Genomic DNA, 21,492 nt, shown 5'->3' with positions numbered 1-21,492 from the left:
GAGACAAAATCACAGAGGGACGAAAAGAAATACAAAACAAACATGAGCTCAAGTTTTTGGTAAGGCATTCACTTTGAACTTAACAGTGTAAAAATGCAACAAAAAGCAAATGTGTGACCTTTTAACCACTGCGGGAAACGAGGAATGCTTCCTCATCACACTAATCAAAGCGCTGTTGTGATGTTGTGTATGATGCTTCCATTTGTGTGAACTGGTTGTTGTTTCACATTTAGCAGCAGATCCCCTTGTGGCCACAGTTCCATGTTTGTCTGGACCTTACTGATCAAAGAAACCTTTGTTGAAAGGTCCACCTCCACGTTCCTTCTCCATGGGCTCTTTTTTTTCGTCCCGGTGGCCGAGGGTTCCGTAGCCATTCATCATAGCCATTTTCAAATGACCGTTGGCTGTCAGCTCCTCTTCATCTATCTTGTTCCTTGCAGCGAACATCTGACTGATCTCCATAAAGGTTTTGTTCTTGGTCTCAGGAATGATGAAGATGGTGTAGAGGGCCACGCCCACGCAGATCACGCAGAAGATCAGGTAACAGTAAGGACCTGTAGCCTCCTGAAGAGGGAGGACACGAAGAACAACAACTTTAAAAAAAAGTGGGAAATGTCCAAGGGAATTAAAATGAGACAAATATGAACAATTCTGTCATAGTAAACTGACACTTTCCACCTCAAAACACCTCCTGCTTACTGCAAGGAGACATGAAATGTGGGCAAAGAAAGAATCCATCGACAGTGACATTACAGTGAATAAAAGCTGATCCAAATATGACAACAGATCTTGAAAAGCAGGCTATACTCTTGGATTTCTACAAACAACTTCAGATTATATTAATGGATGATCTTCAAAGGAATGCAGAAAAAAATTAAAGTAAAAAAAAGATTTGAGTCAGTATTGACGTTTCTTTTTGCTTTGTTTTGGTCTCGTACACCTCTTGAGAAAATATCTGTCTCTTTAGCTCCTGAATGCTCTGCTATGTTCACCAGTCAGCACTGTCTGATGAGAAAATGTTGATCATTTTCAGTGCAGAGATGGTTCTGGACAGGATGTTTATCCTAGCTTAGCACAAGGAGAACTGCAAGCATAGCTCCAACTGACTGCTCTGAAGCTTTTTTTTACATTTTGTCTGTGAAATTAAAACAGAAAGATTAAAGACCACATGGCCTCATAGCAAACTCATATCTTTAAGCTCTGTGTCCAGAATGTATGTGGGTTTGTATTGTCTATTCCCACAGCTCAGGCTCTTGTTCTCCGGATCTGTTTGCCCATAATGCTGAGGATAATGAGGGAGAGCAAAGCTGGGATTTTAATTGGTAATTTTATTGGTGTTTTGGGAGTCACCTCTATTCGACTGAACCAGACAGCCCGTATGCCGTGTGTCTGACACTGAACTCACCGCCTCACGATGCCAAACAAATAAAACCTTGGATTTCCGAATCATACGTCAACACTCATACGCTTTGACGCAAAAAGAAAGAAGTTTGCTCTGACCTCTAGGAAGGGGAAGACGAAGCCGATGGTGAAGTTGGAAAGCCAGTTGAGGCAACCAGCGACAGTGTAGGCAGCGGGTCTGTGCGACTGCTTAAACAGCTCCGCCGTGATCAGGAACGGCACGCCAGCTTCGCAGGGGAGACAAAGTCATTTCATTTCACATTTTGACAACAGCAACAATCTGAGCTAATCATGGTTCACTCCACAGTCGGTTGGTTAGATCTAACAAGGCATCCCATCAAGCCGTCACAATACAAATCACATTTAATCACTCAGTGCACTTGTGTGAATCTATTGGGTGTTGTGAAATTAACTTCAACGTCTTCCTTCATCAATTAGTTTATCAATATTCCCACTCAGGACTGTTCTTTGGCAGTCATTCAAACCAAACCAAACATGAACGGAAATGATAGACATTCCTCAAGCGCCACTGTGCTATTATATTACTCTCCCTTTATTCTGCATGTACTTGATTATGTGATCATTATTCCTCAGCGACCAAAGATTGACAAGAGAGGAAGATTTTTTTTCAAGTTGGCCAAACTCCATCTCTGAGCCACCAGGAAAAGAAAAGCTTCATCCGGACTTGTGTAATATGTTGGAGTTTTGTCTTTAAACACACAATCCCTCATGGTTAGGAGTGAAAGCTACGACGGAGAAATATACATTAGTAAAAGCTCTAATGATGAGCCTTTCCAATGACGTCCTCATTATCTGTGCATGATAATTGCATGGAGGAAGGTTTAATATCAGCAAACCAATAACTAGGCCGTAATTTGTCAACATCTGTGGTATGTATGGGGGGGGGGAGGACTTTGTGCAAAGCCAATCATATTCATCATAGCTAACTTATGAACAATGAGCCATTAAAGGTCTAATTGCAGCGCGAGAAACTTGTACGCGTGCCGAAAGTATGGATTTTGCCGACGTGACGGATGATGCTATGTAAACCGCATTCGTCCCAATTCATCATCCTCACAGGTCCGCTCAACGTGGCACCAACATTGTAAACTACTGCCTGTTAATTCACTTCACTCAACTTATCCGGAGTACAAATGGTGGTGGGAATGGATGTGGTGTGGCAGGTCTAATTTCCTCATTTACAAGACTAATGAAATACAATATCTCTTCACAGTCAATGGAGGAGGAGAAGGGAGGGGGGGAGGGAGGGAGGGCGCCTGCTGTTGTGCGAGCATCCAGCAGAGAGCAGTGCTACCTCGCACAGAGGACAGCATAGATCTCGTGTGAGGAGCTGGAAAAGTTGAATGTGAGTGTTTGAAACTTTTTTCAAGTGGGAAGAGAGAGGGAGTGTTTACCTGGACCTATGCAGAAGCCTGCGATTATCCCAACAACGCAGCCCACACTGATGTAGCGCATGAAGGGCAGCTGCGTCTGTGATTGGTCAAACAGAGGTCACGAGTTGAAGTCATGTGTTCAACTGAGTTTTTCATAGTTATTAATTTTACTATATTTAATCATTCTGATTACACATAGCATGAGAGACGTGATTAGTAGCATGTGAGGCTCCTGACATTTACTTCATAATTACACATAATTACACAAGTATAGTAATTACTGTGTTGTTTGGTTTCATGTTGTTTCCTGAACTGAATATATGTGAATGCATTTTTCTTTTAAGCCATTAGGCTATTCCTAAAGTTGTTTTTATTAAATATACATTAATTAATTAATAAGTAAACAAAAAATGTATGTGAATAATGATAGTATATATTATTAATTTTAGTAAGAAGAAGAAGAAGAAGAAGAAGAAGAAGAAGAAGAAGAAGAAGAAGAAGAAGAAGAAGAAGAAGAAGAAGAAGAAGAAGAAGAAGAAAAAAAGAAGATGAAGAAGAAGATGTTTTAGTTTATGTAAATTTTGTTAATTCGATAATGTCCTTAGCCGCATAAATCAACACTGAACTGTTAACCCTGTGTGACAATGTGCAGACTAATATAATATATTCCCACAGTAGCAGGACATGAGGGGACATTGTACCTGGAGGAGGACAGACACAGTGATTCCTGCACAGCACACTCCCATGAAGAGGAAGCCGCCAATCATCAGAGGTCTCCTGCCCACACGATCGATGGTGAAACACTGAAAGAAAGGACAGAGGGGCAGGAGCTGCTGTGATTGGCTGGCGACGTTACACATCATCAAAAAATCTAGACGCAGTGGGAAAGTTGAAGTTTCATGTTTACCGGGATAATACAGGGATGTAAAACATTAATTTCATAAGACAAACAATGATAGATAACCAAATAAAAACTAAATCCAAAGTATATGATCATTCACGACTGCACGACAAATTCATCTTGTAAACTATTTCAACATTTTCAACATAGTCTACTTGTTTGTTTTGACTTTAAAAACTCTACAACCATAAAACCTAAAGGTAAATATTCAATTCGCAATGTAATAAAAACTGAGAAGAGAAAAAATAACAATGAAAAGAATCACATTTGAGAAAACTGCTAATCACTTTAAACTATTAAAATAGTTGGACATTTTCTGTAAATTGACTAATGGCTTTTTAAGCAGAATATGAAATATATCTATGGATGATGTTAATGTCATCTTAATGTTTTTACAGTGTCATAGTATCCACTCACCCCCAGCACCCCAGAGATGACCTCAATGGCTCCAGTTCCCACTGTTGTGTACTGAATATGAGGCTCTGGGATCCCAGCATTACTGAATATTTCATTTGTGTAGAACCAGATCTGAAATTGAAAAAGATACGTTTATTAAAATGACGGACACACATACTCTCTCACACACACACACACACACACACACACACACACACACACACACACACAGTGAGATCAACGCTTTGTCTTTTTTGGTCTTTTCTTAAAGAACCAAAAAGTGTCTCTTATCGTGAGTGATCACGATCATCAGGCCGACCATCACTTTTGCGTTTGAGGTACGGGCGCTTCATCAGTATGGACTCCTGACAAGTGCTCCCGTAGAAATTAATTTGTGTACGCTCATTAATCACACTTTGCTGATGCAACATCCATCATTGATGAGGTGTGGACAAGATCGTGATCGGTGTGGTTAAACGCTGTCTCGTTGATTTAGTAACCACACATGGAGCTTTTCATCACCATTGCAGCACTGGAGTATGCATACACAGACAATTAGAAAAAGTTATGAGTTGGTATCAGTTTTAACACACGAGTGGTCAAGAGTATAAGCATATGTTAATAGTTAATAATTACTAAATTGAAATCCTGAGTTTCTGTCCAACTGGAAATTTTGCATTTGTACACACTTTTGAGCAGTTCTATCACAAAGGCATTAGATGCTGCTCAAAACAGGAACTCACACGATTGCTGTTTGAAAACGTAAACCTCTATAAAATAAAATATGAATCTTTTTTACCTCTGCCAAGGAGGTTCTCTTATTCTAACATGGCGAGATTGGGAGTTAGCCTCTTCAAGCATCCTTCCAGGTTTCTCTGATAATATTCATTCTCTCCCGGGCCAAACATAATCTGTTTGTAGACCAGCTGACTGACTAGTCCCCTTGTGGGTCTACATCAACATGTGGCTCCCAATTACACATCAAGAGGGAGGCACCTTGAGGCACCATGCGCCTGTCGTCTGAACCAACTTATCCATCCATCCATCCATCCATGCATCCATCCATCCATCCATCCATCCATCCACCCATCCATCCATCCATCCATCCATCCAAGGCTGAGCTGTGAATTCTTTGTTTGATCTTGTAAGTAAGCGTCAGAATGAAGACTCACAGCATCACTTATGATAATTACAATTCCTGATTTTGGCCTTTGCATGTTCACCTATTTTCTGCCATAAGCCCTGTTCCACATGTTTTTCCCCCAACACTATCTTGTGACAGAGTTGTCTTATCTCCCTTGGCAGGATAGCTGGTTTGGATTATGTTCAGTTATAGATACCCAAAAGTTTTGAGCAAAAAACATGCAGACTTTTAGGTTTTGTTGAAATATCATAAAAGATCTATTGTACAAAGCGCCTGGACTCATGGGCCCCTACCTAATGAATGGAGCCGTACCGTGTTCCTGAGCGTAACATGTGGAACCGCGGGGCTCGGCAGGGTGTAGCCCTGCTGGGAAATGATGCTAGCATGTGAGCAGCATGCCTACAGCTTCCATCCACATGGAGCAATGAGTACAAAGATGTGTTTGACTTTGTGTGTGAGTGAGTGCGGCTGGACCTTCTTATGTGGGGTAACACTGGAGAGAGAGGACCAGGAGATAATGAGCCGTGGTCCTGTGCCCCCCTGCTCAGTCACTCAGTGGCTGCATGTGGGACTGTAATGTGTGAACAGGAAGAGATGCAAATGGGAGGAGCACAGCTGGGGACTCCAGGAGCCCTCACTTTCTTATAATAACTCCACAGTCTCTGCACATCCACAGCACACACACACACATGCAGACACACCAAGACAGAAAAGACAACAATGCTTCTTCCACGCACCGCGTCGATGCCTGACAGCTGCATGCCGACGTTGACCACCATAATGGTGATGACCTGCCAGCGGACACAGCGGTCCCTGAGCAGGCCCCAGACAGAGATGGTCCGGATGGACGATAGAGAGCGTTGCTCCTCCTGCATCTCCTCAACCTCGGCCTGGATGTTTCCTTTAGTACGGAACCACTTTAGTGCTGGAGAAAGGAAAAGAAAGCTTTTAAGATGTGACAATAAAAATAACAACAAGATGTAACTTTCTGATCTTTGAATAAATTAGATTAAATTCTTTAATAATAAAGAACAATGAGAAAGAAACGTACATTGTTAAGACAAATTCTGAAAGCCTTTTCTTCATGTGATCAAACATAAAAAAAAAGAAAGAAGACAATCCGCCTTCTGACCTGCAATGGTGGCGTGCACATTTCCCTTCTCTATCAACAGGTACCGTGGACTCTCTGGAAACCATGGCAACAGCATCACCTGGACTAGGGTGGGAAGCACCACCAGGGACAGGAGCAGAGGCCAGTGCTGTTCCTGTAGGGAGAGAAAGCACGACACATTACTGCAAGTAACATTCAGCAGCTCAGACTATGCCACTTATAATCATCATATTAAAAAAAACTTCACAAAGTCAGGAAAGTTATTCAGAGGCAGCATTTTTTTAAGTCCTCGTCATATTTGAGCTGTTCCACACATTGGCACTGCTGTTAATCAGACATACTATAGATGGGCAGATGAAGCAGATGTTCTACAGCATAAATCAGAAAAAACTAAATGACAGGTGAGGAAAGCCTGTAACATAGCTTGACTTGTTACACAAACAATTTTTGTATTTAACTACAGAACAACTTCTTGTTATATTGTATAATACAACATTGTTGAGCTAGTATGTGATAAGAGAAGGTTGCATTAATGTCAATAGTTTCAGCCTCACTTCTGTGAGAAGATTCAAGCATCAGAAATGCACATCAGATGTTTCTCTGGGTTTTAAAGTCCCATGTGCTTCTGGAACACAATCTCATAGGTTGCAGAAGTACCAAGTCTACACTGAAGACACAGTGGGACGAGCTGCCTGAGCTAATGTCACTGCCTGAAAACACCAGCAGAGGTCAAAGGCCTCGGAGGACTTTCCTACCTCTCCCAGCAGTTCGTGGAGCCCCAGCACCTGAGCGATGAAGACGCCGAGACAGATGTGGATGCTGGGAACGAGGCCCAGGAAGCCTCGCAGGTTCTTGGGGGCGATCTCACCGAGGTACATCGGCACCACACTGAGAGAGATTCCTGTTGACAAATGTGTGATTACACACAAGCTCATGCTGTGATTTCTTCTTTGAGCGACTGTAACACTTTTAACTTACGATAATTGATAAGATGAGAACTTGTGTATGAATAAGTAAGTATGAAATAGAATAAAATAGAATACAAGTCTAACTAATTAAAAAAATTCAAAGATTTTGTACAATATATACACCTTTCACTATAGAAGAAAATAGTATTTGAAGTGAATAGTACTTCAGTGATGTGTAGTGACACAAGACAATCAAATGAGGATGTATACTGTGTTTGTGCATTATGAATAAGAAGATATATTGATTATAGTTTTTTGTTGTAATTCCTGTCTAACCCTATCCCTGCTAAAACACAATGAAAAATATATGCAAATAAGTCCAGGATGTTATCAACTCTGCTCTGACAAAGGGATAGAATATATGGGTTCATTGCTGTGTTCTCACATCGGCTCATTCTATTTGATCGGATTTTTAGTAAGGGGTCTTGTTGGGGGTCCGGAGGTTCTCTCCAGGACATTTGCGATTCCTTCATTCAGCCCCTCCAGAGAATGTCAATATATTCAGTGCATCTCCTAAAGCAGCTTTAGTAATGTGCTTATTGTGGCTTTGCGTCTACTCACATAAGAAAAAGTAACTTTTTTTTATTTGCTTAAACCGCTTCTAGTTTGTTTTATTGTGAGGATGACCGACGGGCCTACCTGAGTGTATTCCCATGATGAAGCGTCCAAAGATGACCATCGCTGGCATCCGGCACCATCTGCTGAAGCCCATCATAGCTCCTGCTATAAACACCAGCACACTGGATTTCACCAGCGTCCCTTTCCTGTTTGGGCACACAGTCATCCCTCTTTACTCAATGAACTTAATGAATCAGATGTTTGTAACTGCCAGATGCACGAGGATGATGGCATTTCAGAAATAAAGACACACATTGAGAACTAGCAATAGTACCAAAAATCATCCCCACACACACATACACACACACACACACACACACACACACACACACACACACACACACACACACACACACACACACACACACACACACACACACACACACACACACACACACACACACACTAACCTTCCATATTTTGTGACTAGTTTGCCCACAAGCAGGGCCCCCGTCATCCCTCCAATAGCGAAGATGGACACAGTGATGGAGTATAGTACAGTGAGGAACTGTTCATCTGGAATCCAGTCGTAGGTATCGATGATTGACTCATTGTAGAAGGCTTTGATGTACTGGTGGAAAAAACAGAAAAATTCATTAAGTTCATCTTAACATTTCCCATCGGGAGAATAGATACATGTATTCATTACAACGAGTGCAGAGTCCGTTCTCAACCTGCCTGAAATGTTCAGTTCTCTTGACCTGTGTAAATACTTCAGAATTATTTGTTAGTGAGTCTTCCTCAAACAGTTCTACAACATACTGTCACTTGTTATGGTTTGTTTGCTGGACATTGTGTACAGTGATTTGTATTAAAAGTCTATGGTGCAGAGTGAAGTAAGAAAACTTTGTGTTCATCCTACCAGGTTTATCTACGGTGAAGATTTCATAGTCAATGTATTTCATTAAAAGAAACTAAATTTGCTTAATTACTGTTCAGGGGTGTGGATTATTTGTAAGTTTTAAATGATTTACTTTACTGCTGTAGTTTTTAATGCCTTACATGTCGGCTATTTCTGAGGTCTGTTAGGCAACCGACACAATCTTCAGACCCAAATTCACAACTTTTTGAAAATAATAGATCTGTAATCTCACTCATTATAAAACATTGCAGCAACAAAACCTCTGTTGTTCTTTTACTTTGAAGACAAATTGCAAGTCATCCTGTGAATGTTGTTGCCATGACGGAGGTTAGCACCCATCTGGGTTTAGTCCGTCTTTGTCTGATGTGGTGGTAAAAAAATGATCAAATGATCAAAACAATGCTGCATGTGGTTTGACCCAGTTATGGACCACTGCTGCAGTCCATCTGAGGACCCAGAGGAAGACATGTTCAACTCAGTCCACAGACTGAGGGCACACTGCCCCGCCCCAGCTAATTACTACAGACCGCTGGTTGCTTGTTTATTAAATTGTTATTAATATAGATCGTGTCACATGTCCAGAGCAAACCATAATCAGCACTGTACTTTGTCTGGCAATTTACAATAGACATGCCAGATGTGAAGCCAAATAGATGAACGGTTTGAGAGATATGCAAAGACAGACAGACAGACAGACAGACAGACAGACAGATGTGGAATTGGTAGGTACTGTAAATATACAGAGCCCATATGTAACTGCAAGATGTCATGCTCTCTGCCTAGCATCTATTTGTTTTTCAAAAAGAAAACCAAATTTTTTTACCTGTACAAAAAAACAATCAGCATACAGGTAATAATATTCAACACCTTAATCAAAAAACCTGCAGCCTGCAAAAACATCAGGCTGAGCATGCCCACAGCTTTGTGTGTGCACTCTGGGATTATGAAGGAATCTTCATGTGCTATATGAACCTATTTTTTAATTTTTCAGCGGACAGGAAGTTCAGCGATTTCTCCCGTTCACTGTAAAATAGTTCATACACTGCATGTTGTTATCCTCGTGGTGTGAGGCCTTACAGCAGCAATATCCATAAAATTTCATTCAGGTTCATCTGACAGTGAGGTGTCCGCTGAGATCAGACTGTCCTGGAGAATCCTCTACGGTAAGAATCTAATTCATCTCGAGAGACGCAATTAATTCATACTCAGGGATAGAAACGGAAAAATGTAAAATATAAACTTTGTGTCATGAACGTTTGAGCATCTTGGAAACTACGTATAACAGCGTTTATAACACATTCATGATGTCGAACATGACTCATCGGGGAAAGAAAAGTGAAATGCAATCTCCTCTACTGGCAATGGGAAAGGAGTGGATTGCCCACCTATACCTGCTGAAAAAGACAAATCATTCATCAACAGTTGCCGTTTCCTCATACTAACACGATGTCTCACAGCAGGAGGCACATCATTTTCCTGTTCTGCTCTGTTCACTCACTGTGGTGTCACTTGATGTCGGTGTAGAAATAGTATCTCATAGGTACAGTTCAGTTACATTTTGGATTCCCTGTCCTCAAGGCACATGATAAGTCATTGAGGAAGTGGAAATGATGCACCAGTCGGGGAAAAACTCATTAAAAGTGGCTCGTCTCTGATGTAACTAACTGTTCCTGCAGTAGCGACCTAACTCATGTGATATTTAAAGCAGGGGAAGGGTTCATAACCAACACGAGGGGAAATTCACATTCGATCATCTGACTCCCCCTGAATGCTATCAACAAGCTCCTCCGGTTTAACCCTTGAATTATCAATTGAACTGTTGGAACAAAAGAGTGCAGTAAGAAAGAATTCAGGTTAGAACCGACTGTCGCTTCCAAACTCAGAGTAACCTCCTAAGAGGACAGGCTTTTGGCGAAGAGGCAACCGTCAAATCAAATTACAAGTTAGAAGTTGAGCAGGGGCGATGTTGGAGTCATGTGACGGCGGCGTGGTTTGTTTATCGCCTCACATTAGTTTTTTGCTGCTGTTCATTTGCGAATATTATCCCCCTGAACAAACTGTGTAAGTATCCTGAACCTTTTTGTCACAGAGGCTGATTTTCCATTGGCTTTTTGTCAAATGTTACCGAAAGATGCAATCGATTACCCCGACGCACAAAGTCAGACAATCACGTTTTTTAAAGTCTCACCTCTCCCGTGATCAAAAACCGTGAGCCAAACCTAATGTAAATTTGGAGGCCACCAGCGTAACTACTATCAGATGACACACAGTGGTGACTCCAGCAAAGGGACTGAAGTCACATGGACCATGGTTAAAGGTTTCACCTCACTGTACCAGCAGTAGCTTTGGAATGAATGAAGAAAAGCTCTTCTCAGTCGCAGCTTTTTATTCGGAAAGGAACACATTTCTCAGGTTGTAGAAATCTGCATGGTGCACGTGAGAGGGGGAAGAGGTAGAACCACATGAAAGCTGCTGCTTGTCCTATGTGCTTAGCTTCTAGCTTTAGGAATGGTTTGACCCCCTGGGAAATACGCTGCTTTGCTTTCTTACAGAGAGTTTTCTGAGAAGCTTGAAACCCCTCTTACTGTACATCTGTGTGTTAAATACACAGTGGGAGAGGTTAGCTTGAATTAGAGGCAGGTGGAAAGAGCTATAGCTGTGTCATGGGGCATAGTTCTAGCACAGTTCTAGTTTGTGTGCAACATTGAACAGCAACTTTATTCTCAAAATGACATAAAAACTAATTTGATTTACTTCTACTTTATTATCAAATAATCATTTTCATTGTCATCCCAGTTTTGTCGGTGGAAGTCTATCTCTCAACTGGACACGTTTTTCTCCTCTAGTGAAAGTGAAGAAAAAGGGTGCGGGAGGAGGAAAGCTTGAAAGTGAGGAATCACGAGCGAAGCAGCAGATGCAGCTCTTTTCATATTAGTGCCTCCTCAGAACATAACATGTGGCACTCATCCTCCCATGCTTCAATGTGAGGGCGTCCATAGCCAAACAGGAATGGTTCACAGCTTAGTCACCGCACCGCAACAAATCCAACATAGAAGGATCAGAACAGAGTGCATCATAGAAACGACAGAACATCGATGACACAGTTCGGTGTACAGTGGCTTCTAAATTTGATACACAAGGCCACATGCCTCCACATGACAATGATATAAAAAATATCTGATTTGTAGTCGGTCCTCTGGGGATAGCCACAGAGGAGATACGGAGTAGCAGTTGGAAAACGTAGCCGGCTAGGGGGGGTCCAGAGACCCGTCCCCAGTAAAACATTACCGGCCTGGAGTCTAACATCACGACTATCATATATACTGACCTCTTTGGAAAGATGTAGTGAATTAGGCTTCTCGTGCATTCTAGCTCATGTCTGCCAATCAGAATTTTTGTAATTAAGAATAATTCAATCTTATATGTTTCATTCTAGCTTCCTCTTGAGCCGTATCTTTTCTTTTCCTTCTCCTCTGTACGGACATATTCCAGATCAATAGACAGTAGGTCAAATTAAGAAAGTAGTCAACTGAACTGAAGTGCGTAATCCAGTAGTCGACTGTTTGGCCAGCAATCAGCGCTTAGGAAGCTCTGTGTCCATTACCTTCGAAAAATTCATTTTAAGCTTTGTGGGATCAAACACCATCCACTACTACCCCCAGTGTTCATAGGCCTACTTAAAGAGATGAAGCTCTGTTGATGTTGTAATTACACAAACCTGTGCAGGAGAGTTGACCACAGCTAGGTTGTAGCCATAGAGCAAGGAGCTGCCGAGCGAGGACAGGAGAGCCACTGCCAGCAGTGACTTGGTGAGAGACTGGGGAAAAGAGGAGGAGAGAGACCAGTGAGAAAGAGACAAAACTGTCCTGAGGCCAATTTATTAAAGCAAAGCAAGAATAATCTGATGAGATCTATTGTAAAATGAGATCAAACTAGATGACTTGAGTATTAAGTTAAATTGTGAGTTTATAAAATGTTGTCATTGGATTGCTTAATTCAAAATACTAGAGCTTGATGGCTACGGATTTTTGGGTAGGGACTAATGACGATATAATATGATTAACATGAAAAACATACAAATATAGAAAATGATTCAAAAGAAACATTGACAATAAATCCAAACTCATCATTAGAAAAACCCCTATAACAGATATATGGTAAATAACTTAAATTGAAAAAAATGAAACCAAATACATACAACCTGAATATTTTTTTACATAAGTTCGAAACATATATGCAAATATTTTCTGTATTGTTTATTCTGTAAACTAAAAGTTTTTAAGTATATTTTACCTGGTCTGGCTTTACCTGACCAGACCAGTTGGTCAATTGAATAGGATTCAGTTCAATTCAATACTCTGAATCGAATTGAAAAGATGAGTTTAATGATTTAAACTTTAATCCTGTGTCCATTTCTACTGTTTTCTATTGACTGTATGTGCATATAACGGTGTCATACTAAGGGTATAAGCTGCATATGAGTCTGTGATATTTGGACCTTGCAGCAGATCTGTATGAGCACTGTGCAATAGGTGTCTGAATCAGAAAAAGAGAAACAAACCCAGAACTGGACACAGATCCCATCAGCCTGCTCTGTTTGATCACAACACATTTATAGCGCATTGAAAGAGCTGAACAGTTCTCTGCTCATGGTCAGTTAAATCCAAATACCGATTTACTGCTGAGGCCCAACTGGAGCTTTCGTCGCACTTCAAGAAAATAACCCGACTGACGACTAAAGATGACTTAAGTTTTCTACATGGCAGGGGGGGGGCTCACAAATGTTATCCATCCGCTGCATACCAGTGAACAACCTTTGGGTAACTATCCAAAGTCACATGAGCCCCCCACCCTGTGTAATGGGGTCAGTCTGCAGTAGTTTCATCAGCGTTGGCCTGGAGCTACCCTCTTGGCTGCCGTCCTAGATTCCAACACCCCCGTGCTAAACTGACCTCCAAGGTGGAAGAAAAGCAGGATTACATTGTGTTTTTGAATGTTCTTACGTTTGAACGGTGCATGAAGGAAACTGGCATGCAAGCACAAATGGCCACAAACTAACCCCACCTGCAAGAGCCCCTCGCACTGTGATGGAATGAAGGTTTACGAAAAACCCACAGATCCTTATTAGCGTTGTGCATAATTCGGGTCGAATGAGTGTGTTTATGTGAATATGTAGGATGCTGGTGTGTTAATGGTCAGAGCAGAGAGTTCCTGTTCTGATCTGGCCAAACAAGGACAGCACAGAGGCCTTAAAGAAACTTAATTTAGCCTAATGGAGAGAGTGATACGGCTACACGTGAAAATAGCTCATGGCAGACAATGCTGCCCAGTGACCATCCCATTAGGCTGATTATCTGTAAGATGCGCTGCTCTTCACATGCGAGACCAGATCACTTGGGTCAAGGCTCTGGGCAGCCATGTTGTAAACTTTGACTAAAGTCTTTGGTCATTTTTGTCTGTTTGTTTGTTTGTTTAAAAAAAAATACATTAAATCTAAGAAAGCTGGAAATTTGAACATCCTGGTAAACCTTCCCAGGCCAAAGGTTGCTAGGCAACATTGAACCTAAACCATACTTTTTGGATTATGGTTCAAATAAAATGTGTGTATTGATATTTCAGTTTTTGATCAGGGTTTTTTCTAATATGATTCAAATGTTAATGAAAACCGTTGGTTGATCATCAAATCAGTGAATCCCACACCAGTCCCTCCTGCCTCCTCAGTAACTCTCTTGTCGTTTCCAACACGCGCACTGATCACTCACCCCGTGCATTTTCGCATCGCTTTCCGGTAACAGTTCCTCCGCCATTTGAATCACCAATAATTCCCTCTCGTGTGTGATCTGCTCGTTGGTGATGAGAAGCAGCGCGTCTGCAAAACTTTTCACAACTCCTCCAGCCAGAATCCCGCATATGTAGCCGTCAGACACGCTCCTGGTCTCAAGGAGGAGGCGTGTCGGTGTTGATGGGAGGAATCAGACCAGCCACTCTCCAATCACCGGAGTGGGACCGTCCCAGCGCGTGCGTCGACGTCCCCGCCATCAGTGGTCACATGAGACAACTGGTCAGTCTCGTGCCCTCGACGTCAGTTTGACTGACTGAGTGCAGGGCTGTTCGTAGGATGTGCATACGTCAGGGGCTCAGACCCAGGGGCACCTTCACACAGAGGTGGGTGGGGGTCTTAAAACTTTGAAAATTAACTTTACGATCAAAACGAATCCTCTGTGAAAACCCTTCTACCCACTTTTCGAGAGATTGAGTATCCCTGATATCATATCTATTCTAAAATGAGTCTTCTGCTCTCTCCTTTTTCTTAAACAATCTTCTTAATTCCATTTCCTGTACGTTTCAATAGATATGATTCATGTTTCAGGTTACAAGTGTCAACTTTTATTTTTCATATGTAAGTTAGCACAGAGTCAACATACAATGAAAGGTGTTGGAAAGAGGAAGCCAGCCAGCTCAGCAGGGCAATAGTTAAAGTCAGGTAGAAAAGTAAAAAAACAAAAGTATGCTGGACTGGCTTGGAGCTCTCATTCGTGCAGTGACTCTCATTAGTTATAGAGATGGTGAAGTTAAAACACTGAATATGACCATTATTGTGCATCCAAGCAAATCTCAACACCCCATTAGCACATTGCCTGAAAAAATTGGTCTCAAAGATGTAATATTACCTACGTTACAGGCACTATTTTGTTGACTGGTGTACTTACATTATCATTATCAACATTATATGTTCATACCCAGAGAAATCCCCAATTTTATTTAAAGTCAGGGAGGTTTTCACTCTAGTCAACTTTTGATTGCATCATATGTCTCAAAAGAAGTTCAAAAACAAACTGCTAGCCAGTTAGCCACTCGGCTGTTATTTCCTTCCACTTCACTTTAATGGATATGATTATTCGTTGCTGTTTGCTGTGCAGGAAAAACGCTAACCAAGAAGATTACAGCACAAGGGATATTGGTGAATACAACTCCCTAGATCCCACACTACTTCACAATATCATCAAGACAGGTCTTGTGTTATTGTCTTGACTGAGAGAAAGTAAAATATGCACATATGTTATCTGATTGCTGGCTCTGTGTCCAGACTGAAAGGACTGGTCAACTCCCAGTCAAAAGGCCAAACCCACTTCACACCCTAATTTAATTGGACAGTGACATGTCTGTTGTATGTCTTTCAATCTAAAATTGTGTAATTTAGTAGTTTGTTGCCTGAGGGGAACGCCAAGAGGGTATAATGATTGAACTGTTTGAGATAAGATTCAAGTAAAAAATAATAATCAAGATGAAGAGGATGACATAACTGTTAGTTGCTCTATTAATAGTGTTGTTTCTCAATATAAAGGAGCGTTTCATTTGACTTCATCTTCCAAATGATAAAAAACACCTTTTGTGTAACACTTAGCTAACCCAGCTGAAACGAAAAGATTATGTACTTGTAAGTTCCAAAAGACGTGTCAAAGTGATATAATAGCCTATGAGATCAGAGTTAAACAGAATTTTGAAACTTAAAAGTATAGTTTACTGTTTATTCTTTCAAGCTTGATATAAACATATAGTATGTATATATTGTATAGATCTTTGGACTGACCTGCTTTAGTAAGAGACATATGACAAGGGTCACGAGAATATTTGTTTGAAGGACTCACGTGTAAGCACGGTGTCTCAATGTGGTTATAAAATAACACGCATATTTTTCATCATCTTCTTGATCTGTACAAATAAAGGTTACGAGAAGACACAAGACATTGGGACATTTGACACAGTTTACTTTTACATGCTGAAAAGAAAAGTTGAGGGTCTTTGAGATTGATCATCGATTGTGATCTTTATTCAGTCTTTTTGTTATGCGTCTACACGTAAAGGTTTTTTTGACAGTAAAATATTTCTTTCCCTTAATATGTAGCTGAACTTTGCCATTTTCTATCATTACTGATTGCATTACAAAACGACCTCACTGCGATGACATCAGGAGCAGACTGAAACTATAACTAAACTATAACCCATGCCACCCTCACACAAAGCCTGAGGCCGGGAACTTTTTAAGTTAACTTTTGGTTATAAATTCAGTGGGAGGAGGATTACAACATTTTTTGTAACATTTTGGATTGACCAACAAAAATGAAAACAATATTTCTAAATAATTTAGTTATTGTTACTATTTAACAATTCATTCATAATAATTTACACGCTATTTCATGAATAGGTGCTGTTATAATCATAGCAGAAATACATAGGTTACAATTAAATTATGCCCTTGACCTAATAAATATGAGTCGTAGTGTAGTTTCCATTGCTCTCTCTCTCTCTCTCTCTCTCTCTCTCTCTCTCTCTCTCTCTCTCTCTCTCTCTCTCTCTCTCTCTCTCTCTCTCTCTCTCTCTCTCTCTCTCTCTGTGCTGTTTGCTATTGTGTTGACGAGAAAGGCCTTTTACAAGGTTTAAGTTCCTCTTGGATTCTATTTGTATAAACATTTATCGTGCTGCCTATTCCAGCACTTTCTATCATTACTAGAGTTTCTTTTGTGGCTTTGCTTTCAAATATTCTTTATGACCAATTGAACTAATGGGTTTTAAACATGTGGATACGAGAAGGAAAGAGCCCAAATGTAACTAATGGAAACCACGGAAGCATAAGGTGAACTAATTCAAGCATCACTTGTTCACACATGACTGTCTTGCATGCATGGATGTTTGGTCACCTCTTAATGAGCTTTGGTCGTAGTGTCCCCTGCTTCACTTTTGCATAAACTCCATCTCACTGAGGTTTCTACGTATTTTTACCCTGTTAACAGGGTTCTTTAGTAGTTTTTCCTTACTCTTGCTGAGGGTTAAGGACAGAGGATGTCTCACCATGTTAAAGCCCTATGAGACGAATTGTAATTTGTGAATATGGGCTATACAAATAAAATTTGATTGATTGATTGTAAAGTATCTCAGTTTTCATTTCCTCCATCCTGTTGAAGAAAGAAAACCCTTATAACATTGACGTACATAATATAATTATAAATTGTATCATTATCGTATCATATTATTACAGTTCATTTAACATAATATTGTCATTTGTTTTGAAATGACAGAAGTTTTGAAGTCACACCGCTGTACTCTGTGTACATGTACAGCTGTTTCTTATAGACAGATACCTCAATCTGCTAATGTACATTAAGACGGATGACATGACTGCTGTTCAAAAGTGAAGCCAAAAAGTCTCAATGGCCGCCTGGTGTCTGGCTAGGGTATAAATCCCACCTTCTGAATTTGAGTGGATAGGACTTAGACCAAATTAAAAGTCACAGGTCGTGTGAACAATTCTTTCTCAACGATGGTGTCTGTCCTCTTCAGTAGTTCTCATCACAGTGATTCATGTTCAACTGTTCATGTTTCTGTTAACTGTGGTTATATTTCGTTATTTGAGGGAATTCAAACAGGGTGAAACATCATGAATGAACAGCTGGAGACTGGATCACGTTTGGTAAAGTGTGTGTATCAAAGGAACCTCGTGACCGCGGCTCTACCACCTGATCGTTACGGCGCAGACTCTGGGTCCAAATGCGCCAGATGGTAGTGTTCGTATCCAGGATATGTGGGCTTCATTTCTGAATAGTGGGATGAAGAGTCATGTCAGACCTGTAATCCATCTTCAAAAAGGCTGAGGATGTATCTCAAGTCGATGATTTATATATAAAGTGTAATTAAACTGAGATGTAGTATATCATAAACGGAAAGAAAACTGAATTAATGAAATTAAAATAGTGATGTGCTCCCTACTTTTTGTATATTTACACAGCACCCTCAATACAAAACCAATGAGGCCTCGGTCTTGTCCCCGTGTCACTTTAACGAAGCACGGCAAGTTGAGACGATCATGCAAGTCAAATGGCTTGGGTCATATGACTTCTATCACTGTGAAATGTCTCTGGCATCATGCGGCTTTTGTGGAAAAAATCAATTAGACTGCAAAGAGGGACACAACACACAGGGCTGCAACCATAAAAGAAGAGAAGAGGACTATCACGGTTACACAATAACACAAGACACCCTGAAGACAAAGAGTGAAATAAATTATAAAATGTCTGTCAGCTTACATGCACACTGGTACAATTACATGTTTGTAATACACATGGACACTCAACACCACATGACCTCAGAAATGAGCAGAGTTTGAATAACCTCGCAAACTGTAGCAACAGGAAATGAACATTGAGCTCTTAAAGAAATAATGCTTATCATTTTTTAAACAATACATTTTTTAATTTTAAAGTATGATACTGTTTTTCAGATTATAGTCTATTTTCCCTGTTATTCATTTCTAGCCTTTTCCTTCAGTCTTACCTCATAGAAATGTAATAAAAGCTTTTGCATAATGTGCCCAAAGTCCTTTTCTTTGTTTCACAGCAAAATAGTTTGTGGGACTAGAAATTGACTATGCAAACAAAATCCTGCCCCTTGAGTTTTGTTTTTAATAACATGTTTCTTTGGGTAGAACTCACTTACCCGTTAATACAGCCATAAAAAATAATGGCTGGTTTGTGTATGTGTGTTTGTGCACTAATTCGCAGTACAACACTTTTCTGTTGTTTAAATCGTGCTAATTGATTTTTTTCCTGTTACTTGGGGGCAGCGTAACAAGCTTTAAACACAATACACACATACAACACAGTTGTTATGATGATAATACTGGAATTGCACAGTGTTTTCGAGATTTGGGAGGTTTGCATGTCAGCATCTCCGCGAGCCACATTTAACATTAACACAGTTGGACAGTTTATGTCATTTATGTGTATCTTCAGAGAAGCCTTATTAGCGTTAGCAAAGGGTTGCCTATTTACACTCAGCATTTCAGCAGACACGGAGCAACATTAGACTTTGCATGGACTCATGTTTGTTTCCAAAAATACTCTTGGTAGCTCTGTCAACTAGTTGTTAACTTTGCTTATGGTTTGGTGCAAGACAATTAGCCAAAAATTGGCTTGTCTGAGCTTTTTGGCTAAATTAATGAAACATTTGAACAATTCTGTTTTACAAAAAGAGGATGTGTAGACAAACACATTTGTCAGGGTAAAAACAGCCCTCCCCAGAACAACATATGACATAGAATTACACAGTGTTAATCTTGCTTGCTGATTCTTATAGAACAATTGAATTGAATTCTGTCTTGAATATTCCGTGTACCTCAATGTGTTTTTATGTATTTTATACCTTTACTTTATTATTCATTTTATCTTATGTCATTTTTTTATCCTTTGTACTTTACTTTGAGCTACATTTTAGGGTAGCGATAAAATTAGCTTTTAATAATAATAATAATAATAATGGAAAAATAACATTATTATTTAAATATTTGATTTTTTTATTATTGGTAAATGAAAGTAAAATGCTGATTCCTCTCATGTGAGCACAAGAGATAGAGAGGATCTCATCTGAGAGCAGGTTTGCCTGAGTTGTTGGAAGTGAATGAAAATGCTGAGTCATGTCTCATTGACACAAGTCAGTGTCAGGTCTACACTCACGTGTTGCTCACTGGATTTTTGGAGTTTGTTATAGATTCACTCAAAATTCCAGCATTTACTGTTTATACTTTTATGTTTTTACAGAAGTTGGCCTTATTTAATCTCTTCTCTTTCGCACACCATTATTCATCCATTCATGACTGATGCTGATGCTCCCTCACTCATGAGACTTCAGGGTTTGTGGGCGTTCACGATCTCCGAAGATGAAATAAAGTATCTCCCAAACTTTCCCACAGCAATTCAGAGGCTTGACCTTTCCATCACTGTGATGGGCTTCCAGATTTTTTCTGTTGTATATGTCCATTATCACAAAGACTGACAGAAAAATCTAAAAGAGACTTGAAAGTCGGTGAAAAAAAAGAACAAAATAAAGGCATGGAAAAAGAAATGAGCTCTCGCTGACAAAACTCACGAGAGATCTCATGATCATAATCAGGATCTGGGACTACATGATTTGATTTCCTCTCAACAGACTGAGATGTCATTTGATAAATTACCCATCAATACCAAACAGTAGGGGATGCTGTGCTGGGGAATATGGCTTGTGCATATGAATGTGCGTGTGTTTGTGTGTAAGTCGGATTGCGAATGTTTGTGTGCACACACACACACACACACACAGGAAAGACATTTTGCTACAGTCAGTATCCTCACGAGCACAAGTGTGTGTGCAGCAAGTGCAGAGTAACCTCACATTAGCAGCCCATTATTTCAATAAGCCTCCTCTTGCATCCCGTTGACAGATCATCTGCCTAGAAACGCAGATATTGTGGCCTTTAATCAGTCAGCCCCCTCCGAGCCGCCGTAGTCTCTTGTGCAGTATTTAAATTCCTCATTTACTCCGTTGCAGGCGGGACGTGCCTGTCCCCCATTGTTCGCCCTGAATAAACTGGGGAGCTGATCGTGTTAAGTGCATCTGTGATTGATGGCTGCTGATGGAATCTAATATACTCGCCCCATGCCATCGTTTAGCAGAAATAGGATTACAGCAAAAAATATCCAACACGAACATGATAAAAGGTGGAAATGTATTTAATGCTGCTTCCTCTGATTTTTTAAGAATTGAACAGTCCGCCGCAATCGAGCAACTCCAAACTCTGGGGCATTAAACTGTTGAGGGATGATGAACACGAGTTAGGGAAACGAAGTGTTGTCTTTGTTGACTGGTGTTAGGTCACCCGTCACAGACT

At 40.4% G+C, this 21,492-nt stretch overlaps 1 protein-coding gene across 1 annotated transcript; it reads right to left on the bottom strand.

The window, feature by feature from the left end:
* Positions 1–276: 276 nt before the first annotated feature.
* Positions 277–14,680, bottom strand: slc2a15b (solute carrier family 2 member 15b). Its single transcript, XM_053418204.1, has 12 exons — positions 14,558–14,680; positions 12,514–12,612; positions 8,344–8,504; positions 7,955–8,079; positions 7,103–7,248; positions 6,369–6,501; positions 5,974–6,161; positions 4,114–4,224; positions 3,497–3,598; positions 2,817–2,892; positions 1,501–1,628; positions 277–564 (listed from the first exon to the last, which is right to left on the bottom strand). The coding sequence occupies exons 1-12, from the start codon at positions 14,600–14,602 to the stop codon at positions 277–279; spliced, it is 1,602 nt and encodes a 533-aa protein (XP_053274179.1). The 5' UTR covers positions 14,603–14,680.
* Positions 14,681–21,492: the final 6,812 nt, after the last annotated feature.

The sequence above is a fragment of the Pleuronectes platessa genome, chromosome 3 (genome assembly GCF_947347685.1).
Source record: "Pleuronectes platessa chromosome 3, fPlePla1.1, whole genome shotgun sequence".
NCBI classification, from domain to species: Eukaryota; Metazoa; Chordata; class Actinopteri; order Pleuronectiformes; family Pleuronectidae; genus Pleuronectes; species Pleuronectes platessa.
The sequence above is the reverse complement of the archived record's forward strand: the minus strand, read 5'-3'. Positions and strand labels throughout refer to the sequence as shown.

Bases quoted from the DNA above. Each gene is read 5' to 3' on its own strand.
- slc2a15b (XM_053418204.1), bottom strand. From the start codon at position 14,602: ATGGCGGAGGAACTGTTACCGGAAAGCGATGCGAAAATGCACGGG. The intron at 8,505-12,513 runs GTTTGTGTAATT...TTTTTCCACCAG, and splicing joins TGGTCAACTCTCCTGCACAG to TACATCAAAGCCTTCTACAA. The intron at 565-1,500 runs GTCAGAGCAAAC...CTCCCTCTTCAG, and splicing joins TCGTCTTCCCCTTCCTAGAG to GAGGCTACAGGTCCTTACTG.